The 17096-nt window shown below is 42.4% G+C and overlaps 1 protein-coding gene across 2 annotated transcripts; it reads right to left on the reverse strand.

The window, feature by feature from the left end:
- Positions 1-229: 229 nt before the first annotated feature.
- On the reverse strand, positions 230-16722 carry ITFG2 (integrin alpha FG-GAP repeat containing 2). Of its 2 annotated transcripts, none has more exons than XM_087936559.1 (12): positions 16498-16722; positions 13037-13132; positions 10795-10836; positions 8915-9089; positions 7866-8005; positions 6254-6402; positions 5305-5399; positions 4138-4191; positions 3078-3169; positions 2367-2484; positions 1716-1885; positions 230-739 (listed from the first exon to the last, which is right to left on the reverse strand). In XM_087936559.1, exons 1-12 carry the CDS (start codon positions 16651-16653, stop codon positions 707-709), a joined length of 1320 nt encoding a protein of 439 aa, XP_087792685.1. In that variant the 5' UTR covers positions 16654-16722; the 3' UTR covers positions 230-706. The 2 variants fall into 2 exon arrangements, with proteins under 2 accessions (XP_087792685.1, XP_026555570.2); XM_026699785.2 differs by having other exon boundaries at positions 1712-1885.
- Between the last annotated feature and the right edge of the window lie 374 nt (positions 16723-17096).

The following is a 17096-nucleotide window of genomic DNA, read 5'->3' on the forward strand; positions in this document are numbered from 1 at the left end:
GACCCCCAAGCACCAGAGGACCTAACCAAACTGCTAAAGCACCTCCTGTATTCATCCTTCCCCGCGTGCGCCAAGCATCTCTGGCTTCTTCTGGAATAGCAGCAATATCTTGGAATAAGGGGAACGTTACAAATCGAACGAGGAGGCCTCTGTCCAGACTTTTCTTTACTGAAACTTTCCTTAAAAGCCCGTAACTAACAAGGGGAAGAAAATAAGAAGTAACACAAGATTCATCCCAACGATATATTTACACATATACACGTAGACGTTTACATGCACAGCCGTGCATCTTTCATCTTCTAAGGAAAGAGGGAGCATGATATAATAGCAATAGCATTTAAAAAGACTTATATACCGCTTCACAGCCCTCTTAAGCGGTTTTACAGAGTCAGCCTCTTCCTCCCCCCACCCAAAAAACAAAAAACCAATCTGGCTCCTCTTCCTGACCTCGGAAGGAGGGAAGGCTGAGCCAACCTTGAGCCACTCAGGATCAAACTGCTGGCAGTGGGCAGAGTCAGCCTGCAATGCCACACTGTGCCACCAGGGCTGATAAATCTTCCGTTGTGAGCGGCTCGTTCCCGATGATGCACCTGCAGGACTGGAACAGAGTCCCAATGAGCATGCCCAGAGTGCTGGAGATGGAAGTTTCTTCGTGGCCGAGAGACTATTTAAATTACTTTCTTGGAAAAGTATAAGGTCTTGTGAATCAGATCTTTGACAGCCGAAACGTCATCTTTGGCTATGAAAAAAGGGGGAAGACACACTGTTAGTTGAGAGAGGCACTCTACATGGCACCAAGGAAAAGTACTGGTAGTCCTCAACTTACAACAATTCATTTAGTGACCATTCAAAGTTACAAAACGGGACTTATGCCCGAGTTACAACCTTTGCAGCGTCCCCCAATGATTATGTGTGATCAACAGACGCCTGGCAACTGGCTCGTATTTATGACGGTCGCAGTGTCCCTGGGGTGACCCCCTTTTGTGGCCTTCTGACAAGCAAAGTCAATAAGAAAGTAGGATTCACTTAACATTACTAACTTAACTGCAGTGATTTGTGATAAGTGGCAACCTGTAATAATATAACCATCTCTACGCACAAATAGGGAAGGTGGGATGGGGTGGATATAAGGTTTTTTTTCCGCAATTTGCAGACTCCTCGTGGCTTCAGGTGATCCATAGATTCCCATGGATTTCTCCAGTGTATGGAAATCCATGCTCGGGATTAGTTCAAAAACCTAGTGGATCACTGCCCCAGGATTTCTCATTTTAAAAAAAATTCGGAATCTTCACAATGCTTTAATCTGTCAAAAAATTATCTCGATAATTAGGAGGAACGTCTAAATAATGAAGGTGACAGTAAGATGGCTGCACAGGCATACTGAACTAAAGCAAAAAATAAAATCAACAGAGTCCCCTTCTCCATCACAAATAACCCTGCCTTAAAAAGATGGAAAGTTCAGCTGTTTTTAAGGGGAATAAATAAAGATGGTCCAGGAAACCAGCCTCCAGGAAATGATGCCAGGATGTTGATGATAACTCTTCGTTACAGCCGTGATGTCTGACGTTACAATCCTCGGGGCATCTCTGATAATAAGTGAAAAGATCCTATATCTTATCTCCCCCAAGTCAGCTACTGGATAGTTGCTCGGTGAAACCCTAGTAAAAACCACAAAGAAACCTACTCTGGTAGAAACCACAAAGAAACCTACCTACATCCAGCCGAAGCAGGAGCTCTCCGCATTCTAAATTATTTTCTAGCGTCTTCAGCAAATTGGTGGACTCCATCCTTTCTAACTGGATGTCCCAATAGATGTAGATCTTCTGGTTGAAACTGACGTAGACCAGGCAAGGGCTGTTATAGTCTCCTTTACAAGAATAGAAGCCTGGAGAGATTGCTAAAAGTGTTAAAAGCAGAAGGACCGCCAGAATTCGAGACCAAAAAAATAAAAAAAAATAAAAATCTGATGACCAGGCCTGCCGAAATCCCCAAACAACTTTACAAATCCTGTGAGGCCACCAAGCGAATGTGTCATTTAATCTAGAAATATATAGCTGGTCCACCCACAGGAGCTGTCAAAACACGGGGCGGCCTCTCTATTCTGCAGAAGCAGACCATTAAGAAAGAATCTGAGTGGGAAGAATCAATCTGCCATAATTCAACTGTACACAATGGCTGGCAGCTGCAAAGGCATTTCCCCGAAAGAAATTTCTATGGAGGATGTAAAGTTTGGGGCGGAAATGTCCCATTCCTTGATAATCAAGGGTAAATCTGTCTTCAGAATGCATGCTGCCCCAATCCTCAAAATCAGCCGGAAGGGACCTTGGCGGACCTGCGAGTTAGAAAATGGCCAGGGAGTTGCTCACCGGCACAGAAGGCGCTGACGTTTTCATCCACTTGGAACCTGGCCACTGTCCGGTTGTGATCGATGATGTACGTCTGTCCATCCCAAGCGCAAGCAATCACCTCCTCATAACCGTTTCCCTAAAAGGGAAGGAAACTTCCTTAGAAAGAAGTCACCTGTCAGAAAGGCAGCCATGTTCTCTCTCTCTCTCCCCTTTTCTCTCCCTCCCTGCCTTCTCTCTCCCTCCCTCCTTCTCTCTCTCTCCCTGTCTCTCTCTTCCTGTCTCTTTCTCTGTCCGCAACACCCGAGTCGGGGAACGCATCAAAGGCAGCAAGAGGCAACGACATTTGTAAATCAGACGGTCTCAGCTGTTAAAAGAGAGGAGGGCAGGACTATAGCTTCAAAAAGGCCAGGGGCCAGGCCAGGTGCAGGCGGGGAAATGAATAGAATATTGATCTCCTGAGGGATGCTGCATCGGTCGTAAGTGCGAAAAATGGTCATTCGTCACTTTTATCAGAGATGTCACTCTGAATGGCCACGAAGTAAACTCTTGTAAGTCAAGGATTAACCTACACAGAGGCATCGTTATCTCAAGAAAATGATACCTAGAACTTTACAAAGGCTTTTTTTTCTTCTGATTTCTCACTGAGAGATGGTTCTCTTGACAGTCCTTCCGTGGCCTGGATACACCTTGTTTGCCCCAAGTGTGCTGGTCAGCTAGGCACAAACTTACCGTGACGTCCAGTTTTTCCAGAGCAAAAAGTTGATGGTCCACTTGTACAGACCACAGCAGCTTGTCTGCTCCTTCCATGAGCTTCAGGGTTCCTGGAAGGGTGGGGGGGAAAGAAAACCCCACCTTAATAGCGTTTCAACTATTAAGCTGTAGGGAGGGATCCTTGGGAGGAGCAGGTCCAGGCAAGGCTCGTCCCAGCATCTTGATGTCAACTCATAAAATATTTCCAGGATCTTTTTAGAGTTGCCAACAGAAAGGGAGGGCGGGGGGAGAAGTGCAGCAGCTTGCAAAACCGAAAAGCGCATTCCACAAATGTTTTCAGAGATAGTAACAAGGTGACCTACGTTTCTGCCGTGCAAAATTCTAACTGGAGAGCCTGATCGATGACTGGGCTATGGACGTGTCCCATTGGAGAATATGAATTACGATACACCCAGAGGGTGGGGGGAAAACCAGGGTCAAGGGTGACAATGAATGACGTGTCTCAGAGTCGGCTACACACAGGCAGTGCCGGCATGTTAACTCCCAATAAATCCTTTTGAAGTTTTGGAAGTTTGGCTCGAGGCTCATGATTTAAATGGGGTTAAGTGCCGGAATCCTGACACTTGAAGTGTTTAAACCCTTGGTAGGCTGCTATGGGAATGCCAAGAAGGGCAGGTTATATAAATCAGGTGTCCCCCCCACCCCCGTGGACCATGGCCAGCTGTCACGCAGTGGCCTATTCGCAACCAGGCTGCGCAAGTGGAAAATGGGGGCGGGTGGCGGCGGCAGAAAACAAGAAATCGCGCACATGTAAAGCTTAGGCAAGTGAAGGAGAAAAAACCATGGTCCTTATCTGCTACATTCATCTACGCGCATAATTCAACCGTTGTGGATTGGGAAAACATTGTATTTCTTCAGGAATATCCCATTTTTAGTTTGGGGAAAGCGTAATATCGAGACAGTTTTGGTTTTAAGAGACAACTGAATTGCGATTTTTGCACCAACCATGTGAAAAGCTTGGATACAGCTGCATCTCTCTCCCTATCTCCATCCTCAGTCCAAGAAAATCAAGACTTACCATCTAAAGTGCAGAGTGCGAACAGACCCAGGCCTTTGTGCTCCTTCGAACAACCTGCAGAGGGAAAAAAGAAAAATGCAAGAGGCAGGTTAGGAAAGTTCGCCCTTTACTGAGGGCACATGTAACAGAGACAAATTCCTTGTGTGTGTCTCCAATCACACCTGTCCAATAAAGAATTATTTTTATTCTTATTCTACTCTACCCTACCCTACCCTAATTGTACCCTGTTTGAAGGACCTTTTTCTGCTGCACTGTAAACACAGACGTGTTTAGGTGTGTTTACAAGACACATTTTGTTCTTTTGTGATACGGAGCCACGCTATGACATGAAGGACTCCCAGGAATTGATTTGGGGCAAAGAAGCTAATAGCTAGAATGTGTTCACACAAGCGCAACAAAACATATGGAATAGATCAGGAAAATATATGAAATAGCAAGCAAAAAATTATTCTATTCTATTCTATTCTATTCTATTCTATTCTATTCTATTCTATTCTATTCTATTCTATTCTATTCTATTCTATTCTATTCCATTCCATTCCATTCCATTCCATTCCATTCCATTCCATTCCACTGCATTCCATATTCTATTCTATTCCTTATTCTATTCCATTCCATTTTCCTTTATTCTATTCTATTTTTTGATATTATTCTATTCTATTCTATATTCTGATATTCCATTCCAATTTTTAGAACACATAGTCCTCAATTTACAACTGTTCATTTAACCACAGCAAAATTACAATGGCCTCAGGAAATAAGTGCAAGCACTTAGGACTGTCCCACCAGCAGCATAGTCACACGATCACTGCTCAATGGCTCGTCAGCTGGGTCTCATTTATAATTGGTCACAGCCTCCCATGGTCCATGGTCACAATTTGCAACCTCTTTTTGTCAGCACGGCAAGTGCATCCCTGCTTGTGCTACTGCGTTCTGGAGTAGCTGAAATTATTGAGGGGTCTTTCTAAGGGCTGGTCATTTGGTCACAGCTGGCTGGAGAATCCTGGGAGTTGAGGTCCACAGGTCTTAAAGTCTCCCAAGTGTGGGGGCCAACTCTAGTCTAAGCCATGGAGAGATTAAGCTTTTGCGTTTCATCTTGCTGGAAATCCAGTATATTTTCTTAAAAAAAAAAAAAATTCCCCAAAGACTCGAACATCTATCACTTACCTCTGCCAATGGTTCCAATCAGATGAGTGGAAACATTCTTGTTGTGAATTCTACCTGATGTCTGATGATGAACCACATCCCGGATGGGGCCTTCCCTAAAGAGTAGTAAAGAAATGCAGACGGTCAAACGGGACAACAGGATTATCTTGTCGTTTGGTAGAAAGAGAATGTTCTGACCCGGCTCCCGAATACGACAAACCCTCTGTAGTTAAATCAAGGATTCCTTTATTAGAAGTCTACCACATCTATTCGTCTCCACCCCCTGCCATTTATCCCCAGAACGAGGGTGGGGCCTCGCTAGCAGCAGTGGCTCTTCCGTCCTGAGGACCGGCCTATAGATTTCCACTGCTCTCCTCTCCCTTCTGCACATCCATGCGTCAGGCACTGGACCCAGCTGTTCCTCTTCTTCCTCATCAGCCACCTCCAAATCTGGGGGCTGCTGAGTCTCCATCTGAGGGCTGATGGATGACCCAGGCTCCGCCTCTCTCTCTCTCTCTCTCTCTCTCTCTCTCTGACAGCTCCATTCCCTCTTCGTCCTCGGAGCTCTCAGGTTGCCTTGATGCTCATCCTGACTGGCACACCTCCTCTTCATCTGACTTGACTTCTGGAGGGGCCAGCGGCCGACAGGCCACAACAGAGAATGGCTTTTTTTTAAGACCCAAAGCTGAAAGTTTGGAGGGTAGGCATTCTCGCTCGGGCGGTTGGCCTCCCCTTTAAAAGAAGCCACCCATCGTCCTGGCTTGCTTCAGTGGAGGGTGCACCGAGAGCGCTGCCACAAGTCTCAATTTGGAGGAGCGTGAGAATAAAATGCCCGCCGCGGGAAACGGCGACACAGGAGTACACCCGGGAAGAGCAAAGTGAACCTTTGGGCTGCCCAACCACCACAAGAGGTTGCTAACAGGCTGGGCCTCACTAGGCATTGTCCCTCGGGGATTCTGGGCTACCTCACCTGCTAGACGCAGAACCGTTCCCAATCTCTATGGGAGGCTGCTGCTCTTGCTTCCAGTTGCAGAGCAAGACCGCATATCCGCAGCCTGGCTGGGACACCATCATCTGAGGAGAGCCGTCGGCCCCCGAGTTCACAGAGAGGCTATCCACCTGTCCTCACCAAGGAAGAGAATCAAAGGCTCATGGTCACCTCGGAGAACGTCCATTACAGCTATCACCACTATTGACCCATGCCCTGCACTTGAGTCCTTCCTGCCTTCCATTTTTCCTCCTCTCTATCTTTTCCTCCTTCCCTTCCTTCCTCTCTCCCTAACTTTTCCTTCCCCTATCTATTTTGCTTCCATTTCTCCTTCCTTTAGTTTTCCTTTTCTTTCTTTCTCTTCCTATCTTTTCCTTCATCCCTTCTATTTTTCCTTCCATTTTCTTCTCTCATTCCCATCTCCTTCCTTCCTTCTATTTTCCCTTCCATTTTCCCTATTTTTCCTTCCTTCCTCCATTTTCCTTCCATTTTTCTTTTATTTTTCCTCCTTCCAGTCTTTCCTTCTTTCTCATCCAGTCTTTTTCCTCATTCATTTTATTTTTCCTCCTCCTTATCTTTTTCTTCTTTCCCATTCCCATCTCCTTCCTTCCTTCCTTCCCTCCCTGTTTTTCCCTTTCTTCTCCTTAACCCTCATTGTGGCAGGGGTTAATTTTTCTTTCTTTTTCTTGATGGTTCTGTGTCTTTGATATCGGCTGCCACAAAGAAGAGGGTGTCAAATTATTTTCCATAGCATCAGAGGGCAGGATAAGAAACAATGGTTGGAAACTAATCAAACAAGAGATTCAACTTGGAAATAAGGATACATTTTCTGACAGTGAGAACAATCAACCCTTTGGAAATTGTGGGAGCTTCATCCCTGGAGGCTTTCAAGAAGAGACTGGACTGCCATCTATCAGGAATGGTAAAGGGAGGAAGCTGGACTAGAAAGACTTCCTTTCCAGCTCTATTCTGAATCAAATCATTTATATCTCCTGCGTGTCTTCCTCTCTGTCTAAAGGTTAGGAATTTTTTTCAACTCTCTGTTCCATTCTCTGGATTTATTGATTTATGAAACTATCATCATCCTCTTTTTAATGACCCCATAATCCCTTGTGGGGTGGAGTCTGGGCAACTGAATGGAGCTAGCAGAGTGTTTCCTGGCCGGGCGCCCTTCCTATCCCCGATGCGGTGTTTTTGTTCAGCAGATATTTACTATATTGTGCCCAGAGAGAGAAATATCTACCTAGGATTGAACTCACATACCTAGAGAATCATCATCATCATCATCTTCTAATGACCCCATAATCCCTTGCAGGATGGAGTCTGGGCAACTGAATGCAGATAAATGTTTACTGATTGGATGGGTAACTGAACAGTGCTGAGTTATTTCCTGGCCAGATGCCCTTCCTGACGCCAATGCAGAGTTTTTTTTTTTCCAGCAGATATTTACTATATTGTGCCCAGAGAGGAATATCTGCCTCTTCCTGGGATCGAACTCACAGCCTCCTGATTGTGAGGCGAGAGCTCCACCTCTAGGCCACCACGCCACTATTGGCGAAACTTCTATGCTGTCATTCTATCCTCATGTTCCTACCTGTCCTTCCAGCAGCCATTTTTTCAGCAGCACCAGTTGTCCAGAGAGACTATCGGAACCCTCGGGCGAGTCCTCCCAGCGAAAGGCTCGCACCACGCGGTCAGTGTAGCCTATCACCAGTTCATTTCTTCCATCTCCATCTGCGGAGAACGCAAAGCAGACTCACACACTTGTGTCGTGGAAGAACCAATTGTAGAAAATCAAGGAGAAACAAAAGGAATCCCTCTCGTTTGTTCCAAAATATCATACAAAGGGCCCTCCCATAATCAATTCTTTTTTAAATCAATGGCCTAGGACATTTCCTTATTTCCAAAATCTTAATAGAAGACAGAACGAAAAATAAATATCTTTTTTTGCAATAAAAGGAAATGATTTCTGAAGCTGATATGCTTAATTCTATTCCAATGATTCAAATTGGTTCTCAAGGCAATTAAACTGTGCTTTAATTTCTTTAAAAGTCAATTAAAAGATATGTTGCTAAACTATAATTTGTAGATTTTGTTCCACTGGTTAAGATTTTAGTTTCATTTTTTCAAAGAGGAAAGAGAAGAAGGGAGGGAAAGACAATAAAAAGAAGAGGAAGAAAAGAAAGAAGAAAAGGGAGTAGGTGGGAGAAGAGGAAGAGAAGAAAGAAGAAAAAGGAGAAGAAAAGATTTTATTCCATTTCTACTTATCCTTGTGACTACTATTAATCTTCTCATCACTCCTTATTGCCCATCGCCTCCCACTTGTGACTGACACTTTGTCGCTTGTATCCTAATGATTTATATTGACTGTTTCCTAGTATGATTTGATTGCTTGTACTCTATGACTATTATTAAATGTTGTACCTGATGATTCTTGACAATTGATGAATGTATCTTTTCTTTTATGTTCACTGAAAGCATTTGCACCAAGACAAATTCCTTGTGTGTCCAATCACACTTGGCCAATAAAGAATTCTGTTCTGTTCTGTTCTATTCTACGAACCTGCGTTGCTTTTCCCACATACCTATGCTCGATCCTTACGCTTTGAAAAGCTGCTTGTTTCAAAGGGACCCCCCACTCACCGATATCATCAATCAGCATAACTTTGGTGTTGGCTGGTATGTGCTGCTTAAATGCCAGCTTTGGATCATCTGGGTTGAGGAGCTCGTGGTGACCCAGCGCATCCCCGTGCTTTGAGGGAGGCGTGAGGTCAAAGAGATGAAACCAACCTTCGGCACTCACCGCGACAACCAAATTCTGGCAAAGGAAAGCCTGAATTAAGTAAGTGGGCGAATAAGTGGAGCTTTTAGTTCACAAAGCTGTCAGAACGTTTGCAGCGTGACTACTATTACGAGACCACCCGGAGCAAAACACAGCACACAAGAGACTTTTAACAGTGGTTTATATACAAGACATACAGAAATATGTGGTAGGCAAAATACCTGACAAGCAGTCAGCCTTTCTAACTCTACACAGAGAACTCTGCAATGGATACTGGACACAAGGAGAGAGGAAACACCCTCTAATTGCTGCCTTATATAACACCAGGGGTAGAACAGATCCTCAGTCTTAAAGAGGCAGTACCAATGGTGATTCATCTTCATTGCATCAGCCTTATGTTGCAAAAAAACACTTCTAGACTCCATTTGTTTTTCATATTATCCTGATTCTGCAGTAATAAATCCACCCAGTAGCCATAATTGGTGCCATCATAAAGGTTCTTGTGATGGCAGTTATGATTTCATTGGCTTAGGTGGCTGAGCCACGAAGAATGCTTATGGTAGTTTTGAAACCCAAAAGAAACCCTTGAAACAGGAATATCCCAAAAGTCTGGAGGAGGCTCTCGGATGGATCACAAAACATCCATTTATAACTTAGTTGCTTGGGATCCCTCCCAAGTTTTTAAAACACGATCCACAATCAACCTGATGGAAATTATACAGGTGAGAAAAAGCCAAGAAATATTGGAGCAGATACACATCTTTAATACCGAAGATTCTCAAAAGTAAATATAAAAATAAATCCGGAAATTTTCTTTTTGGGTTTAATGGAAAAAGATTTGGGGAAAAAAAAAAGATTTGGAACTTTGATGTTACATATGTTGACGGCAGCAAGATTATTTTATGCCCCAAAATAGAAGGAGGCTTTGATTCCCACGCGGACGAAGGGCTGCAAAAACAGATGGGAGTTAGCAGAGAGGGCTAAATTGACTGCTTTGATGAAAGAAAAAAAACACTATTATCTTTGTTTCTACTTGGAAACAAATATTCTGGACTTTGTGCTCGAGGTGAAAAAAAAAAAACCAACTTGGATTTTGGGTTTTAATGATGAGACAGGTTTGTTGTTCTAGAAATGGCTAGTTTATACTATTATGTAAAAGTAAAACATTGAAGGTTTAATGCTATTATCTTATTCTACGGCATTAAAGGAAGTTGGAACTCAACGCCTTTTCTTTCTTTTTCCAACTTTCCCTACATTTTTCTTTTCCCTCTCCCTCCCTTATTTTCCTATTGTTTTCTTTTGTATTTTATATTATAAAATAATAATTATAAAAAAGGAATTTATGCCATTCTGCTTAAGCTTCTGTATGGCCTATTCCTAACCTAAGATCAGAAACACCTCTGAAGAATATCTGCTCTGTTTCCAAAGAAGCCATCAGTCAAAATGAGCTTCCCTTGTTTTCTTCCTCTAGAGCAAGCAAAGTTTTAAGTTTTCTAGTGCAGCATGACAATTTCTTGGGTGTCCCAAATGCAACCTCAGCTAGATGCAACCATGATTAAAATTGGAAGCCAATAATTTAACAATGGAATCAAAAGATGTCTTAGCATATTATTACCTTGTTCCTCTCCCTAAGCTGGAAAGAGAAGTTGGAAGTGTTCGATACTCTGCTACATAGCACAAAGACATATGTATACACACAAAGAATTAGGAGGATGTTTTTTTTTATTTTAAAAGCAGATACCTTCTTCTTATTGCAGACGTCTCCAACGCCAACGCAGGTGAGCTGAAAAAGGAAAGCATTAGTTTGATTTGCAGGCATGCTCCCCCTTCCAAAAAAATAAAGAGCAACAGGAAAGCAAGGATAAAGAAGAAGTTACGCGAATCAATACTGTGTGTGTGTGTGTGTGTGTGTGCGCACACGCACACACACACACAGAAACCAGGAGTATTGCTGGTAAAAGCCATACAGGTGAGCCTAGAAGGATAGGCCTCAAAATAAGCCCAAAATCTTTACAGCAGAATTGTTCTCCAGTTTGTAAACATTAGTCCTAATTCCAATTCCCAACAGGGTGGATAAAAATCGATGGTTTAAAAAAAAATGGATTTTTAAATATTTAATTTGAATTTCTTTTATTTAAATCAGAATTTTTTTATTTTTATCAAATTTATTTTAATAAAATGCTTTTGGAGTTAAAAATCTATCTATACTTTTCTATTTAAGATACATTAATAATTTTAGTTTATTCAACATGAAATGGAGCTTAGTTATGTAGCCCGAGGCTGTATATTCTGCAATATTTACATTTTTGGTCAACTCAATTCCATGAATCCAAGTTCTGCAAGCTGAGATAACATGTACTGCATTGATGATGCATTCACACAATTTTACAATAACCGTGAGATAAATCATGAAACCAAGTTCAGGAACATTCCTTTATCCCATTGTTTTGCAAATCTATGTACACTAAAAACTGTTTGATTGGAGTGAAATGCATTTGTACCACCAGGCTCTGTAGAGTTGTAATTGTAGGAATGTTCCAATCTCGGATGGCAAACCTCAGATAAAGAATGTTTCCAAGCAAATACAACTCAAGCAAACAAAGTCACTAATCTATGGATAAAGGAGGATTAGAGAGGGGAAGTAGAGACATATGTTAGACTTTAACTAGAGATAATTAATTGTATGGATTACTGTACTAAACAGTAACGAAAGTTAAGCAGTAACCAAAGTTAACCAGTGATGGAGGATAACTAAAAATGTATATAAATACAAGACTATACACCAATAAAGATCATCATGATTCAGTTGTTCATGATCAAACAACTCGACTGGCTTGTCATTACAACAAGGCTCTAAGTGTGAGGAGGGAGGGCAAGCAGTAAAAATGAAAGCAAAACCTTCTAAGCAGCTTACAAATCTATCTAAAAGCGAAAGACCACTCACGCATCATCACAAAATCTCCAGAACCGTAAAGCCTACAAATTGAAATTTGGCACCTATGTTCCTCTCGGCTTCTAGGTGCTCACTAAGAAACGGTTTCTTGAAATGACTGTCAGAGCATTAGTATTTTGTATATTATTATTATTGTTGTTGTTGTTGTTATTATTATTATTATTATTATTATTATTAGGCTCTGCTGCTAAGGTGTTCTACTCCCCCTCTACACCTGAAAAGAAGTCTGTTCCAGATGCAAAACACAAGCAGAGGAGTTTCAGTTTCAGTCTTAGTTTCACAGCACCAAGCAGCTTTAGTATAGAACAGTTGAGCTAAGCCATGCCCAGGCTCCTTGCTGCCTCCTTCTTGCTCACACAGCAAATACTGTTTCAGTTTCCAAACAGCCCCCAACTCTCACACTGACAGGACCGCTAGCCAGATGAATACTGATGGACGCTGGTAGGCAGATGCACATTTTTTTTCTTATTTTCCTCCCCCAAAACTAAGCCTGACCACATAGTTTCCTACAGAAACACGGGTATCCAGCTAGTATATTATTAAAGAGCACCGGTCATTTCAGATCCATCATGGCAGCGCCTGTTAGCGGGGATCCACTCAACCTGCTGCCCGCCACGTCCCTCACCCGCTGCATCCCCAGCTATCCCATTAATGTGAATGGGACTGTCGGTGAGTCAACAGCAGGTCATAGGAGGAGCCGCTGAGGGACAGAGATGACAGTTGCTCTTTAAAAATTATGATTCAAATCGAGTCAATTTCAACCAAGCCTTTTTACTAGGGATCTAAACCGACTTGATTCAGATCAAAGCCACCCCGATTCCCAACCATGCTAGCCAGCATCCTTTTCATCACGATGCCACAGACAGAGCCGTGCTGAAAAATTAGCTCCCTCTGGTGTCCTTTCCCCACCAACCCCCCTGCACTGCTATTTCTGTTTCTTCTTCATGGTTAGGAAGTGGCATTATCTTCTGAAAAATGCCTTTTTTCCCTTCCCTTCCCTGTCACATCTTTAGATTTCGCTTCTACTCACCATTCCTTGACAGGAGCGCACAGTCCAAGGTTGACTTTCATCATTCTTGTATACAAACAGTTTTCCATTGGTGTCTCCTACCACTAGTTCGTTCAGCTGGAGAGAGAGGGAGGGAGGGAGGGAGGGAGGGAGAGAGAGAGAAAACATTAATAAAATGTCCTTTTTTAATTTTATTTTTTTACATTTTTAATCCAAATTTTAATTCAATTGTTTTTAAATTCTTCAGCTCCCCCCTTCATTTTTTCTTAATTAACAAATCTCCAATTATGCGAAATTGAATTAGCTACAATGCCTTTAACAGCAGCTGATCTGACATGAAATAGATTAAATAGACATGATAAAAAGGAGTTACAAGATACCAGAGAAGCATGAAAGATTCACCAAACGGTTAATAAGAGTTGAAATTCCAAAAAGGACAAGAGATGATGGATAGATATATAATATTTTTAACATGGTTATTGTATGAAGTGTTAGAAAAAGAAGTAGAAAGTAGAAAATAGTATTATGTATACTGAAATATAATGGAACATATTATAATTATTATATATAGACAAATGAAAGATTATGATTATGTGTATTTAAATGGTACACTATTAACATTGACAAATTCACCATCCGTCAATTGCAAAAGGCAGCTTTACTGCGAAGAGCTTACATCCTCCAATAGCACATTGGGGAGGACTCAGTAGGTGGATAAAATGCGAAACACAGTTTAAACTTCTGGTTGACTGTGCAATTGATAATAAAGAGTCAGGATCTCTATTGTAAACTTGAAAAGCGAATTTATACCAATCAAATTTTAAGTTTGATCAATTTGATGCTGGGATAGCCCCATTAAAACCTCTGTAAACAAGAAAAGGCATTTATTTTTCTGACTTAGGGGTGCTTATTCATACAATGCCCAGAATCCCACTGAGAGTGGGATGGCAATTCCTCTATGTGATATAGATGCTAGATAGAAATAGATGCTAGATGATATCAACAGATAACAGAAATAGATGATATAGTTTATACATAAATATTGAAAGATTCTAGAGATAGTAATACATACACAAAGATAGGATAGAGAGAAAAATAGATATTGATAGTTGATGTAGAAAGATCTAGAGATACATACATACATTTACATATGTATGTAAAGACATGATATTGATAGTTGATATATACACTGCTCAAAAAATAAATAAAGGGAACACTTAAACAACACAATGCAAGTCCCAAATCAATCACACTTCTGTGAAATCAAACTGTCCACTTAGGTAGCAACACTGATTGACAATCAATTTCGCGTGCTGTTGTGCAAATGGAATAGACAAGAGGTGGAAAGCATAGGCAGTTAGCAAGACATCCCCCGATAAAGGAGTGGTTCTGCAGGTGGTGACCACAGACCACTTCTCAGTTCCTATGCTTTCTGGCTGATGGTTTGGTCACTTTTGAATGCTGGTGGTGCTTTCACTCTAGTGGTAGTATGAGACGGAGTCTACAACCCACACAAGTGGCTCAGGTAGTGCAGCTTATCCAGGATGGCACATCAATGTGAGCTGTGGCAAGATTGGCTGTGTCTGTCAGCATAGTGTCCAGAGCATGGAGGTGCTACCAGGAGACAGTCCAGTACATCAGGAGACGTGGAGGAGGCCATAGGAGGCCAACAACCCAGCATCACGACCGCTATCTCCGCCTTTGTGCAAGGAGGGACAGGAAGAGCACTGCCAGAGCCCTGCAAAATGACCTCCAGTGGGCCACAAATGTGCATGTGGCTGCTCAAATGGTCAGAAACAGACTCTATGAGGGTGGTATGAGGGCCCGACATCCACAGGTGGGGGTTGTGCTTGCAGCCCAACACCGTGCAGGACGTTTGGCATTTGCCAGAGAACACCAAGATTGGCAAATTCGCCTCTGGCACCCTGTGCTCTTCACAGATGAAAGCAGGTTCACACTGAGCACATGTGACAGACGTGACAGGGTCTGGAGATGCCGTGGAGAATGTTCTGCTGCTTGCAACATCCTCCAGCATGACGGGTTTGGCAGTGTGTCAGTAATGGTGTGGGGTGGCATTTCTTTAGGGGGCTGCACAGCCCTCCATGTGCTCGCCAGAGGTAGCCTGACTGCCATTAGGTACCAAGATGAGATCCTCAGACCCCTTGTGAGACCATATGCTGGTGCGGTTGGCCCTGGGTTCCTCCTAATGCATGACAATGCTAGACCTCATGTGGCTGGAGTGTGTCAGCAGTTCCTGCAAGATGAAGGCATTGATGCTATGGACTGGCCCGCCCGTTCCCCAGACCTGAATCCAATTGAGCACATCTGGGACATCATTTCTCACTCCATCCACCAACACCACGTTGCACCACACTGTCCAGGAGTTGGGGGATGCTTTAGTCCAGGTGTGGGAGGAGATCCCTCAGGAGACCATCCGCCACCTCATCAGGAGCATGCCCAGGCGTTGTAGGGAGGTCATACAGGCACATGAAGGCCACACACACTACTGAGCCTCATTTTGACTTGTTTTAAAGACATTATATCAAAGTTGGATCAGCCTGTAGTGTTTTTTTCCACTTTAATTTTGAGTGTAACTCCAAATCCAGTCCTCCATGGGTTGCTAAATTTGATTTCCAGTGATAATTTTTGTGTGAGTTTGTGGTCAGCACATTCAACTATGTAATGAACAAAGTATTTAATAAAAAATATTTCATTCATTCAGATCTAGGATGTCTTATTTTTGTGTTCCCTTTATTTTTTTGAGCAGTGTAGAAAGATTCTAGAGATCTAGATATTGATATATAAAGATAGATAGTAGATATTAGTTGATATATAAAGATTCTAGAGATCTGATATTTATATAAAGATATAGAAATAGATATTAATAGTTGATATATAGAGATCTAGATATTGATAAAGATGATAGATATTAATATCTATATTTATATGTCATATAATATATTATATATAATATAGATACCAATATATAAAGATATAGAAATAATGATATTGATAGTTTATATATATATATATAAAGATTAGAGATGTAGATATTGATATAAAAAGATGACATAAGATTAGTTGATATATAAAGATTCTAGAGATCTAGATAATATTTATATAAAGATATAGAAACAGATATTGATAGTTGGTATATATATAGAAAGAGTACAGACCTAGATATATAAAGATGATAGATAATAGATATTAGTGTGTGTATATACACATACATACATACATGTGTACATACATATATAATGATTCTAGAGATCTAGATACTGAGAGAAAGATGATATTGATAGCTGATATATAGATGACACTGATAGGTAATATATAAAGGCAGAGGGTAGATGGAAATATTGATGCGGTGGATGATCTACAAAAATAGATATCCAGAGACAGACGATAGAGAGACAGAGGATAGAGAGACCGGCCAAAGCCTCTACTTGCCCCCCTCTGCTCCCCTTCCCCCGGGGACCCACCGCGTCGTTGTCGGCGTCGCCCAGGGAGACGGCGCGCGGGAAGAGGCTTCCGCCGAAGTCGAGAGCCACCCGGCGGACGTAGCTCACCGAGCGCATGACCGCTCTAGCACCAGCGGCTCTCAACGGCTGCGGCGGAACTTCCGGTTCCTGCGCCATTTTCCTCCCTTCCCCGGAAGTATACAACGGGAAAGAGCCGCGGGTTGCCTGAACGGGCTCACACTTGCCCCCTGCCGGCGAGGAAGGGGAAGCGCTCGCAGGAGAGACAGCCAAAGTTGCCAAATGAACAAACAAACTGGGATAACGTTTGGGAGACAATGAAAGCTGTCAATCACTAGCAACCCTGATTGGCAGGTGGCACCCTTCGTGGTAGGCAGTCCAGGCAGTCCTCAACTTAACGGCCCCAATGGAGCCCAACGTTTTGGTTGCTAAGTGAGACATTGGTGAAGCCTCTGGAAGAAGCAGCCGTGGAATTTAAGACATGCGGCGAATATTATTTCCGCACAATATTGGGGAAAAAATGGAAGATACACCGGGAGATGAAGAAATAGTGAAGGAGATACTAGACGGTGCAGAAATGGATAAGACTTGACACTGAAAAT

The sequence above is a fragment of the Pseudonaja textilis genome, chromosome 6 (assembly GCF_049901715.1).
Source record: "Pseudonaja textilis isolate UNSWEBS1 chromosome 6, rPseTex1.2, whole genome shotgun sequence".
NCBI lineage: Eukaryota > Metazoa > Chordata > Lepidosauria > Squamata > Elapidae > Pseudonaja > Pseudonaja textilis.

Bases quoted from the DNA above. Each gene is read 5' to 3' on its own strand.
- ITFG2 (XM_026699785.2), bottom strand. From the start codon at position 16,653: ATGGCGCAGGAACCGGAAGTTCCGCCGCAGCCGTTGAGAGCCGCTGGT. The intron at 5,400-6,253 runs GTGAGGTAGCCC...ACTACTCTTTAG, and splicing joins AACGGTTCTGCGTCTAGCAG to GGAAGGCCCCATCCGGGATG. The intron at 4,192-5,304 runs GTAAGTGATAGA...TTCCCTCTGCAG, and splicing joins GATTGGAACCATTGGCAGAG to GTTGTTCGAAGGAGCACAAA.